This window comes from Gallinula chloropus (assembly GCF_964237585.1).
Source record: "Gallinula chloropus genome assembly, chromosome: 1".
NCBI lineage: Eukaryota > Metazoa > Chordata > Aves > Gruiformes > Rallidae > Gallinula > Gallinula chloropus.
The window spans coordinates 124,479,460-124,505,381 of record NC_140085.1 but is presented as its reverse complement, the minus strand read 5'-3'; the positions used below and the strand labels follow the sequence as shown (position 1 = coordinate 124,505,381).

At 36.4% G+C, this 25,922-nt stretch overlaps 1 protein-coding gene across 4 annotated transcripts in view; it reads right to left on the bottom strand.

Annotated features, from left to right (window-relative positions):
• The window catches only part of DMD (dystrophin), a gene marked incomplete at its 5' end in the record, with an annotated part of 1,290,802 nt that overhangs the window by 878,135 nt on the left and 386,745 nt on the right, over positions 1-25,922 (bottom strand). For all 4 annotated transcript variants that reach the window (XM_084279200.1, XM_084279202.1, XM_084279199.1 and 1 more), the window contains 4 exons: positions 7,264-7,436; positions 14,212-14,304; positions 17,224-17,301; positions 18,233-18,325. In XM_084279200.1, the coding sequence (XP_084135326.1) occupies positions 7,264-7,436; positions 14,212-14,304; positions 17,224-17,301; positions 18,233-18,325 (437 nt within the window). The remainder of the gene's footprint in view (positions 1-7,263; positions 7,437-14,211; positions 14,305-17,223; positions 17,302-18,232; positions 18,326-25,922) is intronic.

Sequence of the window (25,922 nt, the reverse complement as noted above, 5' to 3'; positions counted from 1 at the left end):
ATTTCTAAAGTACTACAATTTTAAAAAGTGACCTTTACAACTACCATAACTTTTGGTAAAAAATAACTACACAATAGTAAACATGAGCATCACAAAAAAACACTATGAATGTTTTCATATAGCATTTCCTTAAGCTGTATTAACATCTAGCTAAGGTTATAACCCTATTAATTGGCATGTAATAAAAAAACGCCAACAATTTAGAAAGCAATGTATAGCTCTAATTCACACAACCTTCCCATCAGCGTACATAGAAAGAAGCCACATTTAGATCATAAAAGTTACCAGCCCCTTTTCAAGAGAAAATGTTGTGGCTTTACTGTACCTCTAGCTTTAGTTATACAATACAAGCTTGCATCTGTCTCCAGTACTCTCATAATTAAAACAAGGGAGGGTTGATACAATAAAAGTATTTCCATACCATTGATTTTACTTCTGCTTTTCCTTTAACTTGCTGAAGACAAACTTTCACTTTGCTGATCCAGGACCCCTTTTAATGCCCTTTCCCTTCACCCCTCTCCACCCTACCATCCTGAGGCAGAAACAGCTGCACTGAAGTGCTCATTTCTAAGGCAGACACCTGGCCTAAGTTAAAGCATTTTAAAGAAGCAAGAAAGAAGGTAATCATCACTTCAGCCTCTCCTCATAAGACTTCCCCTCCAGACCCTTCACCATCCTCGTGACCCTCCTCCGGGCACTCTCCAATATTTTTGTGTCCCTCTTGTACTGTGGCACCCAAAACTGCACCCTGTCCTCAAGGTGAGGCCATATCAGCACAGTGTAGATTGGGACAATCACCTCCCTTGATGCCTCCCAGGACATGGTTGGTGCTCCTGGCTGCTCACAGCACACTGCTTGGCTTGTGTTTAACTTGCCATTGACCAAGACCCCTGAATCTCCACAACAAACAACAAAAAAACAATCAAAAAAGTATGCTTCAACAAAGGTAGAGGAAGGTGACAAAGCTCTCTCTGATGCCCATCCAGAGGAAAAAATGTTACAAAAAGTAAATGGGGAAAGCTCTTTGTAATCCAGACCCTGAAGAAGGGAGACTTTCAACTGTAGTAGGACTGACCTCTCTTCCTTAGCAAAGTATTTTCATTTTCATATATTCCTAGGGTAATGGTGCTACTCTACAGCTGCTGCCTTGTTTATTCAGTTCAATGTAGAATATACCATTCAAGGAAACACATCCTAAGTTTATATTCTGAAAATTTGCACCTTGGACTCACAGATGTGCCCTTGTATCTGTGCCAAGTAACCTGTGTTCTGGTATTCCTCACACTCAGTGTGAAAAGCAATTGCTGAAGAGCCTAAATATCCACAGAGAGATGTTGGTTATACAAATGGGAGTATCTACTCAAAGTAATCGCTTTGTAAAATAACAGAGAAAAGCCATTAGAAATATCTGATCAAAACAAAACAGTCAGCAAGGGAATGGTGGGTTAAAAGACTATGAAAGATAAAGCTTTCCACTCTTGGTGTATTATGGCTACATAGTTTTCTAGTCTCTTTCTTTTCATCCTTTCAAGGAGATGCTGAGGATATTAATCCAGTTACATATTCCACACTACTGTCTGAATCTTTAAAAAAAATAAAAGAGAAAAAAAAAAGCCACCTACGTATCACTAAAAACATAAGAGAAATTAAAATATGACCACATAAAAGATAGGATTTCTTCTTATTATTATTTAAGACAAGCAGTTATTTCATTATTGTCAGCCACTGAAGTACAAGTAACCATATCAGATCTTGGTGATTCATTTAAATCCAGTATTCAAGCCTTCCATGTCTCAGAAGTTTAAGGAATTCTGGAGTAGAGTGCATATTGTGAGTATGTTGTTGTGGGAATTCAACAAGGCTGCCTTAAGGTTTTTTCCTTCATTCTTAAGATTTTTGCACGTGAACCATGAATGAAATTGATTTAGTATTATCAAGGATGGTTTTGGAGGACAGATACCTTAAATATAGCAATGTAATAAACAAAAGAAAGACCAAGGTATAGCAACTTTCCAATGTGTCTATTCATTGACATTGAGGACCTTGACTATGACTATGATGAATATAAAGATATTTTCTATTATGCAGTGTTTGTCCTTAAATGTTTCACACAGTCATTCCACCTGGATACTTATGGTGAAACATGTAACTACTATTTAGCAATAAAATTGAATGATACACTTTTTTTTACTCGATAAGGTAGCTCAGAGCTTCATCAAACCTGACCAGTGTCACCAGGCATGGGGCCTCCACCACCTCTCTGGACAACCTGTTCCAGTGTCTCACCACCCTCATAGTAAACATCTTCGTAGCATCTAATCTAAACCTGCCCTGCTCTAGTTTAAAACCATTGTCCCTTGCCCTGTTGCTACAGACCCTTAAACAGTCCTTTCCTTTAAGTCCCCTTCAGGTACTGGAAGGCCACTATAAAGGTTCCCCTGAGCCTTCTCCTAGCTGAACAAGCCCAGCTCCCTCAGCCTGTCTTCACATGAGAGGTGTTCCAGCCTTCTGATCCTTCTCATGGTCCTCCTCTGGATCCGCTCCAAGTGGTCCATCTCCTTCTTGTGTTGAGGGCTCCAGATTTGGACACAGTACTCCAGGTGGGGTCTCAGCAGAGTAGAGGTGAAGAATCACCTCTCTTGACCTACTGGACACACTTCTTTTGATGCAGCCCAGGAAGTGGTTGGCCTTCTGGGCTGCAAGTGCATGTTGTTGGCTAATGTTCAGCTTTTTGTTCATCAGTACTACCACGTCCTTCTCTGTTGGGCTGCTCTCTATCACATCTCTCTCTATCACGTTTCAGATGAGGCAATATAAACACTATGGTGCAGTGTATATTTTGGCACACTTATTAAAAAAGCTTGAACCATTTTAAAAGAAAAATCTAGTTATAAAAATACTGGTGTGTTTTAGATGAACAGTAGGACAAACCACAGCATGTACTAACATCCTAATACCTTACTGCTTTATGCCAAAATACTATTCTTAATATTATACCCTAAAGGTATTATAATACACTTTTTTAAAAAGCAAATTAAATATGACTGTGTTTAGAAAATAAAACTTAATGTTTGCATATTGTCAGAGACTGATTCACATAGATGTAAAAAGGAATTATTTTAATGTTAACAGAAAATCTTCCCTCATTTTCAGAGAGCCTGTGGAAAAAAATGGGTAGCATCATTCTTTAAGTGTTGGAGAGATTTTTGTTTGGTTTATTGGGTGGTTTGGTTTGGGGTTTTTTTGACAGCAGACAGTCTAAGAATAGTGCTAAAATTGGCAAAAGATACACACACCAGACAGCAGGTCCACTGTATGAGTTCATCATTATACTAGATTTAGAATCTATGGCTAACCTTTTTTTCTTTCTAATTCTTCTTCCATTCATGAGAAGACCGTGGACACAAATTACAGCCTGAGGGTCAATGCAGAATGCTTATTGCTTGCCTCTGAAATACACCTGAAGGAAGGGCTAAGCTTAAAGAATTCAGTGTCAAAAGGGGAAACTACTCTTTGGAGTAGACTATTTTTCATGATTAAATCATGAAAGACTTTTAAGTTTCAGGAAAGATGAACATAAGCTTTAAATCATTAAATGTATATATTTTCCACCATTGTATTTTAGGTTATTTCCTACATAACCATAAAGACAACTGAAGCTGTTCTGACAATTAGAGTAACAAATACTTGTTTTCCTTCAAAAATCTATTTCGATATAAAAATTGGGAGAAAGAGTGGTACTGAAAGGTACTGTAGAAATGGACAATAATGAGGGATGAAAAAAGACAACAGGAAAGTGAATTAATGAAGAGGAAGACAGGAAAAAGAAACCATTTGGACCAAACTTTATGGAGAACAAGGAAGAGTGGAAGAGAAAGAAGTAGAAAAGGAGAACTGGAGAAACAGAAAATTAAACAGGGGAAACAGAAACAATTCAAAAGCGTTTGTCTTCAGAGGGCTTTTCATTCTATATATGTAAACAAATTTTTAATAAAGCATAGGATACATGAGACACCAGATTTCTCTGAGATTTTATGTAAACCAGTGTTGATTGACTTATTCTTGAGTGCAAATTCAAACTTCTTTAGGCACGAAGCCAAAAAACTGACACCCAACAAGCAGGTACCTGCATTTTAAAGTGACTAAATTAGGCACCAACCATTCTTAGAGCAGGTTTTTTATTGTTATAGGACTAAGATAGGTGTTTCTGAACACTCAGTGTGTCTTCATGTACCTGTTTTATTGACTTCATCCTGAATTTTGAAGGACAATTCAGTGCTCTCGCATACTGAGCATGAAGTGCAAAGTCACCAAAAATCAATATTGACGACACATTTAAGCACAAAGGTTCATCTTAAAATTACTGACTCAGGGCTTCAGAGAACATTAGGTCTTCCTCTGGGACTTTTTCAGAATAACTTAGTGATTAAAGTCCAGCAACTGGTATGTCTTGGAGTCTTGGAGACTTGCCTCAGGGAAACTGAATCCACACTTGCCGTTTCCCAAATGAGTGCAGTAACTACTGGGCAAGAGACAAGACTTCCATGGAGTAATTCTTTTTCACTTCTATTGAAGATAGGCTCACTGTGCAGAAAGCTATTCAAGATTTATGGCAACAGACACAAGAAGAGTAAAAGCAAGCTTAAGTTTTGCAGCCCTGTTTAAAAAAAAACAAAACAAAACTGAATAAAGTGCATAAATTGTAGTAAGCAGGAAATAAATGTTCATGACTGGCGAACTTTGCACTGAACTGAACACAGCAGTGCATAAAGTATGACATACAGACACTTAGAGATTTGTCTAGACAGTCCCAATGTGGCTTAGGCAGGCAACTGCCTTCCCCAACCAGGAACTGCCTCTGAATAAGAGCCTTGGTTCAGACTTCTGGAGCTCATCTTGCAGATGGAGACAAAACGGAATATCAGAGTATTACTGCTTTCAGACACCAAATGATATTACATGGTCCTGCAGAGAAAACAATCCAAACATTTGAGTATCAGATGATCTATCAAGGAAACAAGCAGGTGCATATTATGTCTAAGTGAAAAGACAAGCCACCGCTTTGGCCTTCTATTGCACTGATTTGCTGAAAATGAAATGAAGGTAGCTACAATGCCATAGAGAACTACTGGTTTTAGCATTTTAATCTACAGTACTGTGGAGGTTTGAACCTGGCTGTGGGCCACATGCCCACCAAAGCTGCTCTATCATTCCTCTTTTCAGCTGGACAGGGGAGAAAATATATATGGAGAGACTTAGGAGGCGAGATAAGGACAGGAAGAGAGCATTCTGCAATCAGCATCATGGGCAAAACAGACTCAACACAGGAGAAAGTAAAGAAACTCTCTGATGACACTGCACTGCACACCCAGTGACACCAGAGTTGGGTAATGAGAAGTCCAACAGGATCTTAAAGCACCTCCCCCACCCCTCCCTTCTTAGCAGACCACTTTGGTCATGATTTCTCTCTTTCCTCCTCCCCCAGATGGCACAGGGGATGATGGGGAATGGGGTTTTCGGTCAGTTACTCAAAAGTTGTTTTCCTTCTTGATGGGGATGGAGGGCAATTCCTCACAACTTTTGCTGCTGCACGTTGGGGTCCCACACATGGGAGACAGTCCTCCACAAACTTCTCCAACCTGAGTCCTTTTTCACGGGGCTTCAGCTCATCACCAGCTGCCCCAGCGTGGGTCACTTCTATGGGGTGCAGTCATAAATCATAGAATTTCTCTCTCTTGGGTCCAGACTGCTCCAGCCTGGACCCGCCAGAGTTGCAAGTTCCCCCCCAGCAAACCTGCTCCAGCGTGGGTCTCTGTCTCCACAGGCTGCAGGTCGTGCCAGGACCTTCCTCTAATGCCGGTCACAACGTTTTCCATATGTCTCCACCTGCTCCAGCGTGGTGTCTCTCCACAGACCACAGGTGGGATCTCTGCTCCCTGTCATCTTTTATGGGCTGTGGGGGGACACCTGCTCCACCATGGCCTTATCCACAGGCTGCAGGGGTATATTTCCCTCTGGTGCCTGCAGCACCTCCTCTCCCCCTTCTTCACTGCCTTTGGTGTCTGCAGAGTTCCTTACATCTTCTCACTCCCTTCTCTGGTGGCAAAAAGCAGCTGCTTGCAGGTTTTTTTCTCCTACATGTGATTCCCAGAGGCACGATGACCATCACTGATGGTCCTGGCCTTGGTCACTGGTGGGTCCGACCTTAAGCCCAGCTGGTGTTTACTCTGTCGGGCCTAGGGAAAGCTTCTAGCTGCTTCTTGCAGAAGTCACCCCTGCAGCCCCCCATTCTCCACCAGAACCCTGCCGTATAAAACCACAACACACACTCAGTCAGATCTACTGAAGAAATGGAGGCAAGAGATGCCTACTGTGGGATGGTGGTGTATGGCATAGCCACTGGAAATGGCTGTCATGTTGGTCAGATCTTATTTTGAAGCCTTTAACACAACTGAAAAAAAAGGTCTGACTTGTACTAATATCTTGCAAATTCCATTGTTTTACTAAACAGAACATACCCATTTTAGCTGCTCAAAAACTCAACTCTCACTGATAAATTGGAGCAGTCAGCTACCTTGCAGAACAGCACCCTTCAGGGAAGAGGTATAGAAGTACAGCTTTAAAATCAGTACTGGCAAGAACTAAACCTTTAAGATAGATAGACTTGCATGTCTTCCTTAAGCCAAGTACACAGAACCACTAGAGAACTCTGAATCTCTAAAGGTAGAGTTTTATACAACATATACTAGAACAAGAGAACTTCTGAGGGAGGGTAAAAAAAATCAGCTGGGAGAATGACATGAAAGGTTCAGAAAACAAAAGCTACCCTCTCCAGCTGTGTTCTTTCAAGGCAAATCCATACTTTCAATCCAGCAACTGTCAGAGGCTTTCAATAAACAGACTACATTTCCCCCCTCTAAGTTCCCACAAGAAAATCTCCTTCTCCCTCTTAGGACAACGTCAAAGGCTTAGATTATTTCCTCGCTCTTCTCAGAAGTTTCCAAGCCTATATTCCTTGAGCCTCTCGACTTGGTCAATACACTGAAATTCCAGAAAAGGATCTGAACTGAGCATATTCAATTGCCCTGTGGAAAGCTCAGACCCTCTCCCTCCACAAGAGGATTCAGTCCAACACCAGACACAGATGAAAAAACCACATGGGAAGCAGCTAAAAACCTTACATAATAGATGCACCATCCTCAAGCCCCGTTACAGCCGTCTGTTTCAAGATCACTGAAACAATGAAAAGTTAAATCTTCCTACCTGTGACTGTGGAGGAGTGCATTGAAAGCCAATCCATCAGACCAGCTACTGGTGAAATTGATAACATTGACCTGTGGGTAATTACGAGTCGATTGGCGGACCCAGCTTAGCAGAATCTTTTCACTGTTTGTCTGCTGCAGTCCAGCCATGATGTTTTTCATTACATCTTTGACCTGCAATAAGAAAAAGAGTTTCATCAATGATTGCATCTACTCATTAAAAACCTTTTTTTTTTTTTAACCCAAAAAACTTCCACTGTCTTGTTGTAAGCCTTAAAGACCTTCTAAGTAATTACAGAACATACTTGGTGTCATGATATAATAACAGCAGACACATGCTTATTTACAACTGATATTGACTTGGTGGTCACCATTGCTGATGCATCTAGTACATACATTCATCCCTGTGCCATGTAAAACTGATGCATGAGCAAATATGTCATATTTATTTGCAACACTTGCGGGAATGGAGTTCACTCAATATGAGTACTTCTTGTGGCTTTCTTTGCTCTGGAAATATATCTTAGTTAATGTGATGCACTGTAGAAAAAGTTAATAAAACAATGAAAAGCATTCTTCTTTCTTTGACAGAGTTGAAATAAATACCAACTTAAATAAATGTGCTAGTGTACAGCAGATAGGGGTTTTGACTTAAATGTGCTGACTATATTTGTATATATGCACTTGGATGAAAAGTGAATTTTAGTGAATGCAGTAAAGGACTATTGTGTATGTTTAATTTTTAATTTTTTTAATGAATAGTTAATATTCCTCTTTCATTAGAGTAAGCTCATCAACATACTTTTTTTTTTTTTTTTACAAAAGGCCATTAATTCTGAGGGCTTCTAAAAATATTAGCCTGCATTTTGACATAATGGAGTTGACTTAGCAACTTCTTTACTAATGAAAGAGTGCCCCAAACTTCCATTATGAAGCCTATAATTTATTTTCCTGTAAAGTAATCTCTTTTAAATCATTGCTTTCTCCATATATCTTGCAAAGATTAGGAGCTCTTTTAAAATTCTCCCTAAGATATAACTCAACTATAAAGTTGCTTATTGTTGCTTATTCACTTATGAAGCATATAATTCATTGTAATTTTCCACTTGAATTTCTTGGCAGGCAATATCAGTCAAAGGGCAACATTCAGTGCAGAAGCTGGTTTATGATAAAGAATGGAGTATTTTGAAACTAAGAACCATAAGATAACATGCAGGTGACATGTTATGGAATAATCAACAACATCAAAAAAATTACTGTGATACTCTAGAAAAAAACCAACAAACCAGATACCATTTCATTGTTCACTAATTCAAATATTTGAATAAGTGAAGATATGAATTACTAAGAGAATGTTTTGTTTTGACATATCAGCTGCATAATGCTCAAGGAGTAGCAGTGCCTTCAATTTTCCTTTTGAGATTTACTTATAAAGTTAACTTTACATGTTGTTATTATTATTTTCTGAGATGGGATGAGATTGTTCCTATCTGAATCTCATGGAGAACATTTTTGACTTAGACTAAGATTGTAAATTGCACCAATAAAAATTAATGTAAAATTCTGTCAGACAACATTAGCAACATTTTACAGCTGCCTCCATTTCTATACCAGGAAGACATTACAATACAGACAGTAAAGAGTTTAGAAAATTAGGAAATATGACATTTAGTTTTGCTTCATATGTTTGAGTTTCTCATTAATATGTTCAGTGTCTTCATTATTGACAACTGCCAAAGTAGATTTACATAATTCAGGAAGAAGGTAAGAGATTTTGCTCTTGTATTTTCAGGCAAAAAACCTTCACTAGTGTAAAAATATAATTTTTTTGCTTTCATGAATCCGAGTGTTAAAAATAAGAAAATTTTTGAGACCAGCTTCTATTGCACCAAAACTAAATTATATTAAAAAAATATCATTATCATCATTATATATATAATTTTTATAATATTATATCATATCATATCATATCATATCATATCATATTATATATTATATTATATTATATTATATTATATTATATTATATTATATTATATTATATTATATTATATTATATTATATTATATTATATATAATAGTAATAATAATAATATAATCTTAATGGAGAATTATCCAAGCCAGGATTTCATTGTTCATTTTGGATTTCTATCATATTCTTGTATTTACAAATGCAGAATTATATGAATATTATAAGCAAACTGTAATATTTGAAAAATACAAAATACATTCTTATAAAAGGAAAGCTGAATGAATGCAGAAAACCAAGATTTAGAAATATAAAGCTTCATTACATATAAGAAAGATCAAGTGTTTGAGCTGACAGTAACATAAAAGAGCAGTAAGTATGAACAGAGGAAATTAGGCAAAAGCCTAATTAAAAAACACCAGTCTGACATGAAGGTGATTCTTCGCAAGAACTCAGTGAATCCAGTGATAGTTTTTCTTTTAAAGAGACAAGGCCTAAAACTTTGCATTTACTTCTAAATCTGAGTAAATGAATACAGAACAGTTTCAAACACATCTTGTTGAGTTTAGTAGGATGACAATGGATAGAGATTTACTTTCATTTCCCTGCATTTCTCTGCAGCACTGGAAGTTTTGTTGTCTCATAGGGAACAGCAGTAAAAGTGGCTGAGGTGGCTTCTTATGCAGCGAGAAGTGATGGAATTCTAGAACCCCAGTTCTAGAACTGGAAGCACACTGTTCTCCTGGGTGCCCTGAGGGGTGCTGCCATGCCTCTCACCCCACTCAGCACCTCAGCACCGTGCACTATGCAGCACCGTGCCGCACCATGCCCTATCACGCTGCGCCGCTGTGGGCACAGCAGCACGCTGCTCATGGGATGGCTGGGCCCTAAAGCAAGATGTGCTTCTGAGCAGAAAAGTCCTGACTGACATTGAGGTTAGAGGGAAGCTTTCTGAATGCTTCTTGGTTAAGATGTACTGTTCAGAAACAGTCGTACGTTGACATGTGTTCACATCAGCCCAAAGAGCTTTTGGATGGATAAGCTCCACCAGCATCCAGACTCAAAAACTACAGCCACTTCAAAGTGCCTAGTAGGCTCTGCATCTTGCTGCAAATGATGACTTGACCTCTGATTCTCATTTCTTTGTTACCTCTCCTTTTTAATGCGGTATATCTTGGCAGGAAACAAAGGCTTAGGAAGCTCTGGCTTCCAGAGAATTGAAATACTCGCTCTTCTTGGGTAACGGACCTATATATACTACAGCAATAAGATTCAATTTTAAATAGAAGGGGGAGAAAGGGCAACACAGATGCTACCTAGATGACTTCCAAAATGTCAAGCAGTCAAACAGAAAGCTGTGAACAGAATGAGACCATTGTTATTCTCATCACCACTCTGAGAAACAGCCAAAAGTAGCTCGCACAGGCCTGGCCCATGGCAGAAGCAGACCTGTGACCACCCCACTTTAGGACCATGTCCTGGTGTAGCTGTGCTGTGTGTAAGGGGACTAGGAACACAGAACAACCTCAGGCTTGTACTACAGCTTCTTCACTTAAAATCAACCCTCAGAAAACTCACATTTTGTAAGACTAGCAATGGGCTTCAGGATGCCAGCCCCTAGGAGAGTACTTTTTACTTGCTATGTTTCAGGTATTCTCACCGCATAGATTATTATTTTTTTTATAGCTAGAATCCACTAAAGTCTTTCAAAGCACTTTTTAAAGAACTCATTTAAGAGCAATTTCATAGGTGTTCAAGACACTTATCAAATTATAGCATGTTCTTTGCTCATTGATTCAAAGTGGATTGACAGAATTGTTAGCAGTTAATTTCCAACCATTATTATTCAAAATAAAGTAAAATGGTAATATCAATAAAATAGTGGTTTTGCAACAAGTGCACAACAGGACTGATGCTTTTAATAGATCTCCAAATACAGCTGACTGACTGTTGAAATGCATATGTCTGAAATATTTACCTCATGTATGTGCTTATTATTTTGCTTTTTAATTTTCCTGAAGAAATTTAGGGGTTTGTCTGTGAGTCTTAACAGAGGTTTTTGCTAGGGATTTCTTTGTTCTATGCTCTACATGAAAATAGTTTTGCTCTTAAAAACAACTTGTCAACTGTAATATAGAATGTTTTCCATTCTTAAGACTCTTTGCCAAACATAACAGATCAGAAATTAATTGTTTTGGTTTTACTTAAATGTTAACGATGCTGTGAGTCTGGGATCACAGAATGGTGAGAAAGAGGTCAGCAGCTTCAAGGAAATAGAAACTCTGATAGATTTCAGTACTGTAAAGAGCTTTGCCAGAAGGTGCTCAACTCAGAACGGTGGTTCAGTTTCAGTGAAACATTTAATAATAATCTGAAAAACAGGCTAAATAAGAAAGGACACAATCACCACAGGGGATACAGAAAGCCACAAGATTTCTTCTGCACAGAAATGAGAACGGCAAGAGTGAGACAAATCTTGTCTGCTGCAATGACTCCACCACTGTCACTTCTCAATGGGATTGCTGATACTCACTCAAACTGGTACTGCGTCATTGTTACTTGCTTGCACCTTTCCTCTATCAGCTCTTTCTTTTCCTCTTTTTTTTTTTTTTTAATTTTACATTTCACACAAAGAATGCCCTTTCATCTGAAAGAAAATTCCAACTGTCCACACAACTCCTATCTTTTTTACATGCAGGCAGGTACACTTCCTCTAGGTGACTCTTCTCAGAAATGCAAGTTCTGGGAATCAGTAAGTCGCAAAAATTTGCAAAAGCAGTATCACACCATCAAGCACAGACCACACCAGTAACATGCACTAAATCAACTAGATTGTGCATTATTATTCATATTTTTGGCCCCACCCTCCCCCAACTACAAATTAAAGATAGTAATCTTGACATGTTATCATAGGTAACAAGGTGTTTTACCCAAATGTAGACAACTGGGAGATAAGTATGGTGGCCCTGAGTCCATAATTTAGTCTTTAACAGGAGCTTGTTGTGCTTCTAATTGCTTATTGCCAAGAACAGCCTGTGATAGGCAAAATGGTACCAACAGAAAGAAGTACCCTTTCTTAAGAAACTTATATCCTTGTTTCACCAGAAGTGCTGTAAATTAGTACCACCCTATAAACAGGGCAGAACAATCATGGACATATTCTAGATCAAGCAAATTACTTCAAAGTTTGAAAGGAAAGCTGGAAAAGAACAAGGATTTTCTCCACAGAGCTGTAAATAAGCAAATTCATTTTGGACGTTTCCAGACCTTTGAGGTAAACAGGCAGCAGACCAACCTCTCTTGACTTCTGTTTAAAAAGGGGAATGCCCAATTAAAAATCTGGCTTTATTATAATTGTTGGATAATTATTTTTCATTATGCAATAGCAACTGGTTCATTATGTAATAATGGCTGCTTCTTGCCAACCAGGCTTTAGCTACTCTTCAGAAAAGAAACTGAAATTGAATTCTAGCTAAATTATAAATTTATTTACAAAATTCTGAATAAAAATAGAAGCCCATAACATGCAGGTCATCTCCTTTCACTAATCCATGAATAGAACAAACTGAAACACAAACTCAAAGTATAGGTTAAACATGGACTGAGTCATTACTGACTGTACAAAGAAAGTATCACACCTTTAACCACTACTTTGTAAATATGGTCTGTGGACTTTTCAAACATGGGTACTTCAGCTGAAGTCATGGGTACCACTATAGCTGCTGTCACAGTTACAAATAGGCTCAAGATGAAGCTTGAAATGAATCACCTGTGTACAGCAAGCCAATGAGCATGTGGGTCAAAAACCTCACCAGACTATGTCAGGGAACGTGAGTCTCTTCTATGTGTGTGCAAGTATGCCTTAAGAGGAATGGTGGGAAAAACTGAAAGAAAACTAGCAAGCACACAGTTAATACTAAAGCACATCTTTAATACTCTGCTTCAGGATTAAATATGAACAAATCAAAATGTGAATTTGAACAGGAATAGTCATCTCAGTTCATAATTCATATAAATTAAAACACAGTGATTCAAAGATTAACAGTAGAAGGTGCACAGCTAAGTTTCATACTTCGTGTGCTCTTAATAAGTAATTTAGAGCAATGTTATGAAAATAAACTAGAAATACTGGAATGGGACACAGAGGACATTTATTTAACTATTTGAGGCTTTTCCCTGTTGTCTTCACTACAGCGTGTCCTGTAAAATTGGAAAAAAAATGTTCTGTACTTCCATGAATGATGCATTTGTGATGTTTGATAGGAGTGTTCACTTCATATTATAAAGTCTTTTAAGATTTGTTTTCCACCATCTTTGCTTTTAATGTTACAAAAAACCTTGTATATTATAATGTTATTGCTTGAGGAATAGAGCCCACAGAGTCTTATAGCCCAGAGTCATATAAACACACAGAATCTAGTTATTTTTGAATTTTTATTTTACTGCTGTCTCAGAATTTATTTACTTAAATGACCTCACCTACTATGTTGTTTTTTATGAAATCTATATAATCCCCCATTTCTCTCTAAAGAGAAAGGAGGCTAAATGAACACTATCTGCTTCAATAAATTGTTAAAGTTTTTAGTGTTCTAAAAATAATTCTTCTCCAGACTGGTCAGTAGTGAAAAGCAATGCATGTGACCATTTAATTAAAATATAGAAGTCACTCTTTCTAAGTAACTGAAAAGTGACCATAAAAACTATATATCCAAATTGGGTTTGTCTATTCATTTTTCTTACTTGCAGTTTTTGCCTATGAAATTAAATCCAAAGGAGCTGCTGCTAATGCTCTAAAACTTATTTTTATTTTCATAAAATTCCTAATGTTCTAGATAATGTTTAAATAGACTGCCATAAACCTTGCTGATTTAGGGCACTGTTTACGGTGTCTCTGCTAACTTTGTAGGTTGTGGCTAGATAATATTGGGAAAAAGATCAGTGGAATAAAGGTAAATAATAATAAAGCAGCAGTGTCACTCACCTGCCAGTGGAGAATTATATTCCAGATCAAACCAAGGGTCAGTTTATGATTTCCATCCACAATGTCTGAGCTCCCAATATTTACCAAATCAACCTATTACAGAAACAAAAAATAGCCACCTTAGTATAAGATTAATAGCAAGCATAAGAGGTTGGTACTATTTTCATACATTTGATGTTAAACTATGTGGTGAGGGAGAGGAAGGGATGGCCTAGGGTAAATCTCTAATTGGGTTTCTGTTGTTTAGTAAACATCCAACTCATGTTTTATAAATGACACAATTAATGTGCTGGCAAAAAGCAAACAGTGATGTAGAGTTCCAATTATTTCAGTTATAGCACGGTGTGAAAACATACAAGTTAAAAGTAATAATAACTCAAAAGTCTTCTATATTAAGCCTCGACAACTACAAATCACAAAACTGATGCGTGACACAGGAAGACTCCTGTATTATGCTCCATGCTGCCTCACATAATACACTTTGCTGAAAGCTTCACACACATCTAGAGACTGTAAGAACTCACAAACTCAAAAATACCATTCTACATATTGAGATTAAAGTAGAACTTATTTTGCCTTAATTCTACAAGGTATAAGGCAAAGCAGTGTGTTCTGGAACGCAAAGAAACCAATGGCTGTGATGTAAGCAATTCTTTTCCATATTAGTTTGCCTAGTAATGCTGTTTTCCACAGCTTTATTATGCATTTGTAACTTCATAATGCATCGGCATTTGTCAACCTGGAATATTCTTTCGTCCACATGTGAAATGATCCTTCTCTTTCCTCTACTTTTTATGCTATCTGAATAAGAAAGTTAAAGCCAGGGATGTGAGTGAAAGAGATAACATCTGCACTTCTGGATGAAACATATGAGACTAAAAATTGGCATCCTCAATTTTTCACAGATGCAATTTTCCATTACGAGAACTGATATTTACATGGCAAATTATTCCATTCCTTCACAAATTACTGTCTGTGTATCTCTACTGCACTTCTAAAGCTATTTGAAGTTACTTCTGTAGAATCAATGAAGGTTCTGCACATTCAAAACAAGCCTCTTCTTTAAAAAAAAAAATCACCTCTGTATAGGTCATTATCACTAATCAAATACAAAGAAAGTATTTTGTCAAGGACTCTAAAACTCTCCAAGAATTCTTTTCTTTAAGAAATCATCATTTTTTTACTAAAGAATATGGGACAGGAAATTCATTCTAACCAACGGTGTCTTGGAACTTTTCCTAAGCGGAACCTGGACTTTGCATCCTGTATTTCAAATGGGGCTCGAGTGGTAAGTGACCCACTACAAAGCTTATTAAGATCTTACCTACATGTTCTCTACAGGACACATTCTCCACCTGGATTTGGAAATGGAAGCCTGAGTACACAGAGCTTACATCAGTTTTACTGAAATAGGATCTCTTCCCAGATCACCTCAGCACTGCCTGAGGTTATATTTGGACAATCCCTCACACCAACACTATCACCTTTCCATAGGAAAAAAAATAAATACATCTGCAAAATGGATTGCTTGGAAGCAGCAGTGTTATCATCCAACTGATTGCAGAATCTCAGATAAAGGATTGCGCATACCAGCAGAAAAACCTAGATTAGTTATAGGCTTTAGAATCTTTGATTTTGAATTCCTTAAGTCCTATAGAAATTGCTCTTGAGGTGATTTTGAAGGTTGAAGAAACATTTTCAGAGGCAGATCTTTTGGCTTTATGCTAATCTGATATAGTATTTTCACAGTATACTAATTTTTATATTGCATATAGCTTGTAAGGTGTTCTTTATATGAATAGGGCAGCCACATAAAAAACATTCTAAAAGAATGTTTATTCTTCTGTATTCTTCATTTGGAATACTCTTTGTTTCTACCTTTGAAAAGGACAATTGTTGTGTTCTGAAAATTGAATTAACAGCACATTAAAGGGTTTAGCTGATATGGTGTGAATAAATACTTTTAAAAGCATTTACTATGAAAATTTGTAACCACATTCCAGGTATGCAATGAAAACCTTCTTGCATACTGTGAAATAATGTATGACTGATTTTTCTTAGCAATGTCAAATATTGCAGATTTTGAAGAATTAGATTTTTTTTCTATTTCTTTACTTTAAATTCCACTTTAAAAAAGAAGAATCAAGCTGGAGGTCTTTATGCCAGTATTATAAGGTCACTCTCATTTATGCACAAATCTTCAGATGGATAAGCATTACCTTAGATTTATAAAATCGATAACTTTATTCAGCAGCTGAACTCAAGCATGTTTAGTGACCTACTGCAGCTATCAAGAAATCCAATATAATATGCAGCACAGAATACATTATCACTGTTCCATCACATCTTACTGTAAAGTTTAAGCAAATGTTATAGTTTATTTGAATTTATTCTGGAGGAGGAGATATGATATAATTAGTTGGCCACTGAAAATGTCTGCTAAAGTTATTGGTCCATTAGAATTCCTGCATAAGGAACAGATGAGAATATTTACTCAAAAATAATGCACAAGATGCTAGCTTGAAAAGTCAATCTTGACAAAGTAGAATGGAAAGTGTTTCTGATGTGATTCATTTCCTTAATGTTATGAACCATAAGGAACAGACATCAATGAAAATCTACCCAAAAGATTTCTGGTAGGAAAAGTCTGACTTTTTCATACTGCATCAGAGCTTGTGAGTAGATATTTTCATAGGTATCACCTTCTAACGAGCTACAGATGACTTCTTGTAATTAACCTTTTAAAATGTATTTTGAACACCGGGATTACCATGAAATTGTGTGTGTTGAAGTTTTCAGAGAGCATCCATTATAAATGCAACATTGAAAAATTTGTTGGTTGCAGTTAAACTCTTTGAAATACATTCCATCCTGGTGCTGAATGACAAAGTATGCAAGTCACATTAATAAAACTGTCTTGACTACAGTAATTGTATACTATAGGCCAGAGTTGGATCCAACCCTTAGAGAGCATTAAGTATGCTATCTATATAGGCTGTTCTGATTACTTACGTTATTTCTCTGCAAAACCTGCAGTGCTTTGTTGACATTGTTCAGAGCATGAACTCTTGTGGAGCCCTTTTCTTTTGCCTACAATGAAAATAAAAGAAATTTGACTTCTCAAAATCATAAACTAGAACACTCTATATGCAACCCAAATTTTGTGAGAATATCACTATACAGTTTGTACACAGCTTCCTGATATGAAATAAAGGCGATTGAGAAACAAACTGGACCACAGTTGTCAGTTATACCCTGACATTTCTCAGTGAATAAATCATTAAAATGTGTATAAAATCAGATCAATCCAGATTTTTTTTACTATGATTAATTTTCCATGCACAATTTAGGAACATTACTATGACAATCAAACAGATAAGCATCAGTTTCTTGAACATTTACTTACATTCTCTCCAGATTCTGATTCTCAAAATTCCAGCCTTCATTACTGTTTTATAAGGAATTTTCAAAGATCGCAAGCTTACAAAGTCCAAGCAGGAACACAAGAGAGGACATTCAAAAATATGTGTAGTGTGTCGCATTGGAATTTTCAGGTTAATAAGAACAAGCTGTTCTCTCTTTTCAGACTTGTAAAACTTCAATACTTGGACTGTAATTATGAAATTTATTAGCAAAATATTCTAATTCTACACACTAGATTCTGTTCCTTCTATTTAGTATGAACATCTAGTAATAAATAATTTCTGAATTAAAGCTAAAATCTAAATATCTAAATCAACCCTGACTTAGCCTTATTTCTCTTTGCCATACTTCTTTGATGAACACACACAACGAAGTAGAAAATTTTAACTTCAAATAAATGCCTAGCAAAGGATTACTACCTAATATAGCTCTCAGTTGTCATGATTCCTCAATTTCAAATGAAAGTCACAAATATTCAGATCCCTAAAAACTGTTTCCACAGTCCCTCATCAATGGCAGAAATGAATGTATACCACCTACTACAATTATCCCAGTATCAAGACTTCAGTATAGAGTAGATGGGTTAATATACACATACAAGTTTTTGGCCTGTAAGGAGTTCCAGGAGCTCCAGAAGTCTTCGTCCATCTCGAAAATCATTAAAAAGATCCTCAATATAACGTCTTCCAAACTGAAATGAAAGAATAACTTTAGTTAGTTCAAGCGCACACATAAACCCTGAAGAATCAAATTGCAGAAATAAGACATGAAAGCTGCAAAAAACCTATTTTGCAAAGTGCTGTATTCCACCTGTGCAAATACACCATGCAAATTAAATAAAAAATATGAAAGCTATGACATAAAGAAGGAAAATACCTTACAACTAATCTAACAGGGTTCTTTCACACACATATGTTTTTAACAGCGTTCTACCACATGGGAGACATTGGTACCTACCTTATTTCAAGTACTTTTCTTACAGTAAGAAATGTTCATCCTTTAATTCCTCTTAAAATAAAACTTGATAAAATTTCTGAGAAACTGCTGCAGATTAAATAACTTATAATTTGTGCATATAATATTAATTCCAACTATTATGCCATAGCTAAGTAATGAAGACAGAACACAAACTGGACTTGGCAATTAAGGTACAATTCAAGAGGAAAAATAGGAAAATTAATATGCTAAATAAATATAAACCCCCCCAACCAAACACACAACTCTCAAAAACCACTAAAAAAACAAACACCCTGAAATAGATATCAAGTTTAAGTGGCTAGGAGGCACTCTTTCATGGGGCAGAAATAAACTTGGAATTACACAGAGAGGTAAGTCTGAGTTTTATTCTAGTGTTGACCTAAGAAATTTATCTAATGTTAAGAGGACATGGGATTGTACTGAATCAGGGCCTCATTAGCATAGGTGCCTAAAACATAATTCACACTTTGTACTCGCATCACAGGAAGATAAAATACTACAGACTTTCTCCCATATTACAATGGTAACACATGATTTACTCTTTAGAACTGAAGCCAAGTTTCTGTTCTGACACTTAGACCAGTAAATTAAATTTCAACAATATAGAAGTATAATTTTGTATAGTTTAGTCATTGTGCAATCGTTATGTGAACCTCTACATTTTTACATATTTTTGTATCTATGAGAGTTACTGAGAACCAGAATAAAAAACAATAAGCATTTTGTGCAGCATCAAGCAGATTCACATGTCCATGTTATTCCTAATTTGTGAAGCTTCACAGATGCTTTAATTGATTTGAAAGGAAGCAGCTATACTTTAATTTGCTAGAATTGACACCATGCTGACCTACATCGCACATCTTCCACTTTTACCACAGAGCAATGAAGAATTGGGAATCCATAGTACACAGAAAATATTTGCTTTCCTGTCAGCAGTGTTGTTCTGGTACTCATTGCAATACTCATTAGAGATAGCTGGGAATTTTATGAAAAACTTATTTTGTTAGAAAACATTAATTCCTTTGGAAGCTTTCTCAAACTGAGGACAGAATTAAGGACAGTTTCCAGTGCTAGGTTGTTTGGAGTTTTTTTTCCTTCCCTTGATCAATGAATATTTATGCGTACAGCCCAAATTTTAGTCCTATTGGCTACTCTGGCATGATTCTTTCCCTCTTCCTTCCTCTCTGACTGCTCTTCAGAGGCACTAGCTCTTTTCAATCCCTACATTTTTTTAGTAAGGTCTCATGTCTGTTTCATGGAACAGACAAATCCAAAACATCAACATTTTTCTACAGCTGAGGGAACACTTGTTTTCTGTCCAGCTTTCACACCCTGCACATACATTCCAATGAAGAGCCGATTTCTAGTTAACAAACATGCTGCCACTTGACTATCTAAAATATCTTTAAACCAGTACTGAATAGATTCAGATATTATTTACTTACCCTGCTCAACCTCTTGTATTATCTGTTTAAAACTGAGCAACACTATTTCCCACCTTACATTTAGTATGAGAAACAGTTTTGATAAAATGTTTTAAATGATGAACAACCACATGCTATTGTGCAAGTCAAGTCAAGCATAGTTTTCCTGAAGTTGTTGATTACTTGTAAAACAAATAACTAAATCAGAGGAACTTTATTTTGTTCCCTAATCTTGTGGAACAAACGTCTGCAAGGAAACACCAGACCTACGCATTTCTAAGGGAACTTTTTAATGTTCTTTAGGAAGTTGAAATGATCAATAGATCCTTCTGTAACAGTCTGGATAAGCTGTGCCCATAATGTTACTGAATCACTCTGGAAATATGAGCACAATGACATTTTTGTAATAGAATGTAATTATATTGCTTTGTATCATAAGGGAAAAATAGAACTAGCCTTCATATATGCCACTGTGTTTATCTTTCTTCCTATTTTTGGTAGCGTTGAAGCTATCCAGAAAGTTTATGTTCAAGTCCATCTAGAATAGCAGAAAATTCTGCTTGACAAAATAGTATGGAGGGTTTTTTTGCAAATCTTTCAGAAACTAAATAAAGACACAGCATGGTACCATCCCCAGCAGGACATATTAATTACAAATGTATTACAAGTAAAACATAAACCAAAAGTTACTATTGATTTTTTTAAGGTCTTTGAAGTACACCTTTCATTAATCAGAAACTAAGAATACCTTAAGACACCCTATGCTGCTGCCATACATATCACCCTTAACCTGACAAAGGTTGCTATTTTTTTGTTAACAGGGTAATTAAGTCTTCTTTCTCAAACAAACAGACTGACTGTCTTCATTGGATCAACATTGCAGTAAGTCTTCAGAAACAAAGGGCTCAACGATGCATCAAATAAATTCACTGTGTCACTGAAATTTGTCTGTTAAGTTGTATGAAGCTTTGAGAACAGGGAAAAATCTCTTCCATGACTAGTCAATGGCTTGCCCAAACAGATACCTATTCTTGTTGAAAATAACTTTGTTACAAACTTTTTTTAGGTTGTGATATATAACCACAGCCCTTTACCTAAAGAGGAATGAAAATGCAAAGAAGAACCTCCTGTGCCATTTGTATGCATGTTGATTTCTAATTCTCCCTATATTACAAATTTATCTAAACCCTAATTTAAAAAAAAAAAAAAATCCAATCAGTGGCATACAGGATTGAGGTTCACATTTAGATTTTATTCTTGATAAACACAAAAATGGAAGAGATGAAGAAAATGAGTGTGGGACAGAGGAAAGACTGCACATACTGCCCATTAATAATTTTCATCTGTATGGTACTAATTTCCCAACCAGTAGTTTGACTGGCAGCAACATGAAACTAGAGATACTTGTATGATCTTAACCAATATATAAGCTATTTATAATATTAGTCAAGCAGAACAGCAAGTGTTTATCATCTCTCCCTTACTTGCTTTTTTCAGGGAGATGAACAAATAACCTAGGTATCTGGGGGACTGGAAGGAGGGATGAAAAGGACAATGTGAAAAAATTATAGAGAAAATAAAGAAAAGAGGGAATAACAGTAAAACTGATCTAAAAAAAAAAAAAAGCACAAATTACTTTCTAGTACTAGTACTAACAAAAGAAAAAATCTTTTTAGGACTTTATTAGAAACTTCGTGACTACAAATACTCTAGGGACTTGAGCATGCATCAATTTTATGTATTATTTTAACCTATTGTCTTCATGTTATATAAAGGTCAAAACACAGACAATTTTCTTGGTGTAGCTGATATGGCTGTTGCCTGCAACTGCTGATCTTTACATAACATAAAGTGACCTGAAGGAAATCTAAGGGATTTATTTTAAAAGAAAATCATACACACACCGAAAAAAAAAAAAAAAGAGAGAGAGAAACGATACACTAGGGAGGATATAATTCCTGTTTTATCAGGAACAAAATTAAACCTCCAACTTCCAACTTCCAGCAGGGACTGAGGAGAGTTCTGACTAAAATTCCCACAACGCGTGTTGCATCTCATGAGTAATAAAACCCCTGCACTACCATGGTCAACTACACAAGCCACAGTCTCAGAATTACAGAGAAATGTAGAATTAACATCTCAGGAAAACACGGAGTCTTGCAGTAGAGCCTCCCTCAGGTGGATGGAAACAGACTTAGATTATTTCATGTCCTGACTCAACTGCATGTCCATATGTATATACAGTTAAATATTCTAGAACGGTCTCAGTATTAATAGGACAGAAATAATATCTAAAGAGCATTAATTTATTTTCCAAACTCAGATAGCAACCAAGCCAATCTTATGCCAAAGAATGTTAGCTAAAAAGACAAAATCTGATGGAATAGAAAGAAAAATCAGGAAACAGAAGAAAAAAGATCGATAGATAAATGAAGTTCCAATTATTTTGTTGTGAATATCATTACAAATCTTAAAATATCTGTCCTGGTTTTAGCTGGGATAGAGTTAGTTTTCTTCCCAGTAGCTGGTGTACTGTCATATTTTGCGTTTAGTATGAGAATAATGTTGATAACACAGCGATACATTTTATCAAACAAATTGTTTCAACAGCTCATTTATCATATACATTATGAAAGAAGTTAATATTTTAGAAGTATGACATGAAAAGCCAGTATTACATGAAAAGCTCTGTTCAGAGCTACACACAAATTAGTAATTGTGAAAGTGATACAGAACACTAAATAATTGAAATATTTCTTGTCCAAAGAAGATACAAAAACATGAATTCATAAACATTGCCTCTTCTATTGCCCAGTGTTCAAAAATTATGAGTCAAAGCTCCAAAAGTTCTGAATAGCTTAAAAGCTGTTAGCAGTTATTAAGTTTTAGAATAACATAGTATAGGCAAATCCTATACCTGGGGAAAACAGAGCGAATGAAAAAGGAAATAGGAAGGGGAAGGAGTTGGGAAGGAAGAGGAAAGGAGGGGAGGGAGGATGACTCAAAACAGGTCATAACTTAAATGTTCTTGCACAAGCATGAAGGCCAAAAAGTGCTTCTATTTCCTAGGATTCTCAGCCACTCAAAATTTCAAGCAACGAGTCCAACAAAATGCATGATAACAAAAGACTGTAATACAGCTATTATTTGAGTTTCTTTAACACGCATATATTTCTTTCTGGTTTATAAAAATGACATATGAGAGGTACTTTTCCCATTTTCTTTTTTTTAAATTAGAGAGGGTAAAAACTTGGCTGAAGAAGAGATCTCAGACTTCTCATTTTCATCTTCATACAAGTATGCATTTAGATTACACGTTTCACTTGAGGGCAGACCAGACTTTAAGAAGACTATTACAGTAAGACAAGTTGGATGCTATTTCTTATGCATTTTACAGTATTACTGGCTTATTATTATCAGTTCATCTGGGAAATCTAGCAATTGAAGCTATCAACAGATGGAAAGAGGCACAATAAATTAAAAGAGAAAAGGCACTGTAAAGGCAGAGAATTCAAGGTTAGGCATGACATTAGACAGCAGATTTAAGGTTATACTAGGCATAAATACGGAAAATCAGCTTGAAATAAGTCCTTCAGATTCCTGGGACAGGTAAATACCGAGACCTGAGCTTGGGACCAGACCTGTGCCTACGGGAGGGGCAGGAAACCTGGACTGCAGAGCCTGGAAGGGAGTTGTAGTGCACTCCAGCTGTGCCCCAAGCATGGAGGGCTGCAGAATGAAGAGCCAGAGGTGCCCTGAAGTTTGGCTGGGATTTCAGGCTGATGACTGATTGCTAAAAAAATGAAAAGGCAAGACACAAGCCAGAAAGGCAGAAGGACATAAGCCATAAGTCTTCACATAGCTTTCAGGTAATTGTCTAAAGTTCAGTTTATAAGTCTAAAGTTTGCTGAACCGACGTCAGTAAGAAAGAAATAAAAACTTGGGTGCCTTAAAGATGTTACCCTTAGTAAGACTTTCAAGAATCAGCTTTTTCTTGCAGTCAAAATATTTAACGCCTCACTCTTGTGAAACAATAAAGAAAAGCCATTGGGCTAATCTCAACAGATCTTTTAAGTCAGTTTTAATAAAAGAGGGATTATTAATACTTGCTCTTGCTCAGCTAAATATATTAAAGTTTGAATTTCTCTCTCCAACATTCTCATTTACAGTTTGTTCAGTTCTGCTGGGAAGTTCCATGGAAGTGACTGACATTTTCTTTCATTGGTGGAGGATTACTATTACAGCAGCGAAAGATATTGTCCCAGTCAAGAGGGAAAAAAGATGCACTGGGTATCGTTTAATTAGGCCACATTTTATTGACTCATGGGAAGCACTGAGCAATAAGTTGAGCTGTGTAAGCTGTCCTTTCTCCCTTCATCCTTTTCTCCTGTGAGAACATGGAGGCATCCATACTGCTGCAGGTGAAACTCTACGTTGGCCAGTTGGAAGCCAATCACTGCCCAAGTGGTTTGCCTCTCCACTGTCAGAGTTCCAATCTGTTTCCCAGCCTTTGTGGCAGACACCTTTTCTTCGTGCAGCTTTCAGGGAATTACACAAAGAAGTAACTGATGAACACTGGTATTTTCAAAATACATATTACTGACCAACTGAGAAGAAGGTGTAAAACCCTTCTCCAAAGATGCCACCCTCTTCTCACTTGCAACAAACCGAGTATTATTTTGCATTTCAACAAGGCAGCTGTAACAATGCCTGTAGCAGGCCCAGAACACCCAACTCCAACCTTACAGAGGCATCTATGGGCAAGTCTTAACAGTTGTCTGAAGGCAGTTCATGTTTGTGGACAGGACACATACTCACAGACCCTGATGTTCGTGTATTGACACCAAACCCTCCTGGTATTTCTGTTCCATTCTTGTAAATAGGTATTTTCTCCTCAGAACATGGACAGACACAGTTATGGTAGAATAGCAATCAGTTGCTTTCTTAGTTCTCAGAAATTTGTCTCTAAATTAAACGTAAATCAAAGGATAAGCAAATAAATTTGTCATAATAGAGCATACCATATCTTTGGTGTACCCTCATGTGAAGCTTATCCACCAAGAAAGAGATGACAAAAGTTCTGACATCAAAGAAAGAGTAGAGCTAATCACCAGGGGAAACAGTCTCACCATGGCCTGGAGATCATCTATATTGGTTCCTAAGTACTGTTTCTCCTATGCTACTGAAGCTAGTATGTAAAACATTCTGAGAACCAATATGCAAAAATATTTTCTTTAGAGAATCTTCTAATTTACCTTTCATTTGATGAATTCTGCTGTAAGATTAATTTATTACAATTAAAATATTGGAAGTTTCATCATGCATAATGGAACTTCCTGAAGTTATGTTGAAATATTTCCCATCCTTGGGATCACTAAAATTCATGAAGTGAAATACTTTTCTTTGCTCTGAAAACAAAAAGAATCCATTATTTATGAAATAGACATATGGCATTTGGAAAGTCAAAGCCAAGAGAGTTATTACCTATTCTATTTTTATATAAAATTTCCTTATGAGATTCATTCAATACAACTTGAACTCACATTCATGAGACATTCTATCTTTTCTATTAATGCTGTTCAAAAAATTATGGTTTTTAAATGAATCACATCACTAACCAGATTATTTTTTCTAGATTTAGTGCATTATATTTTTCATAAGAATGAAATTAGATTAATTACAGATATTAACTGTAATAGCATGATGGTATTAAAAACCTGAAAATCTGTTTGGAACAACAAAATGACACCTAACGATACAGCCTCCAATTAGAGAAGAAAAATAAATCAACATTTTTTTTTTAATAGCACTAAAATGATATTACAAAAGGGCATATAATTCATTAGTTTAGTTGTTAAAATAAAAATATACAATTTCAGTAATTTT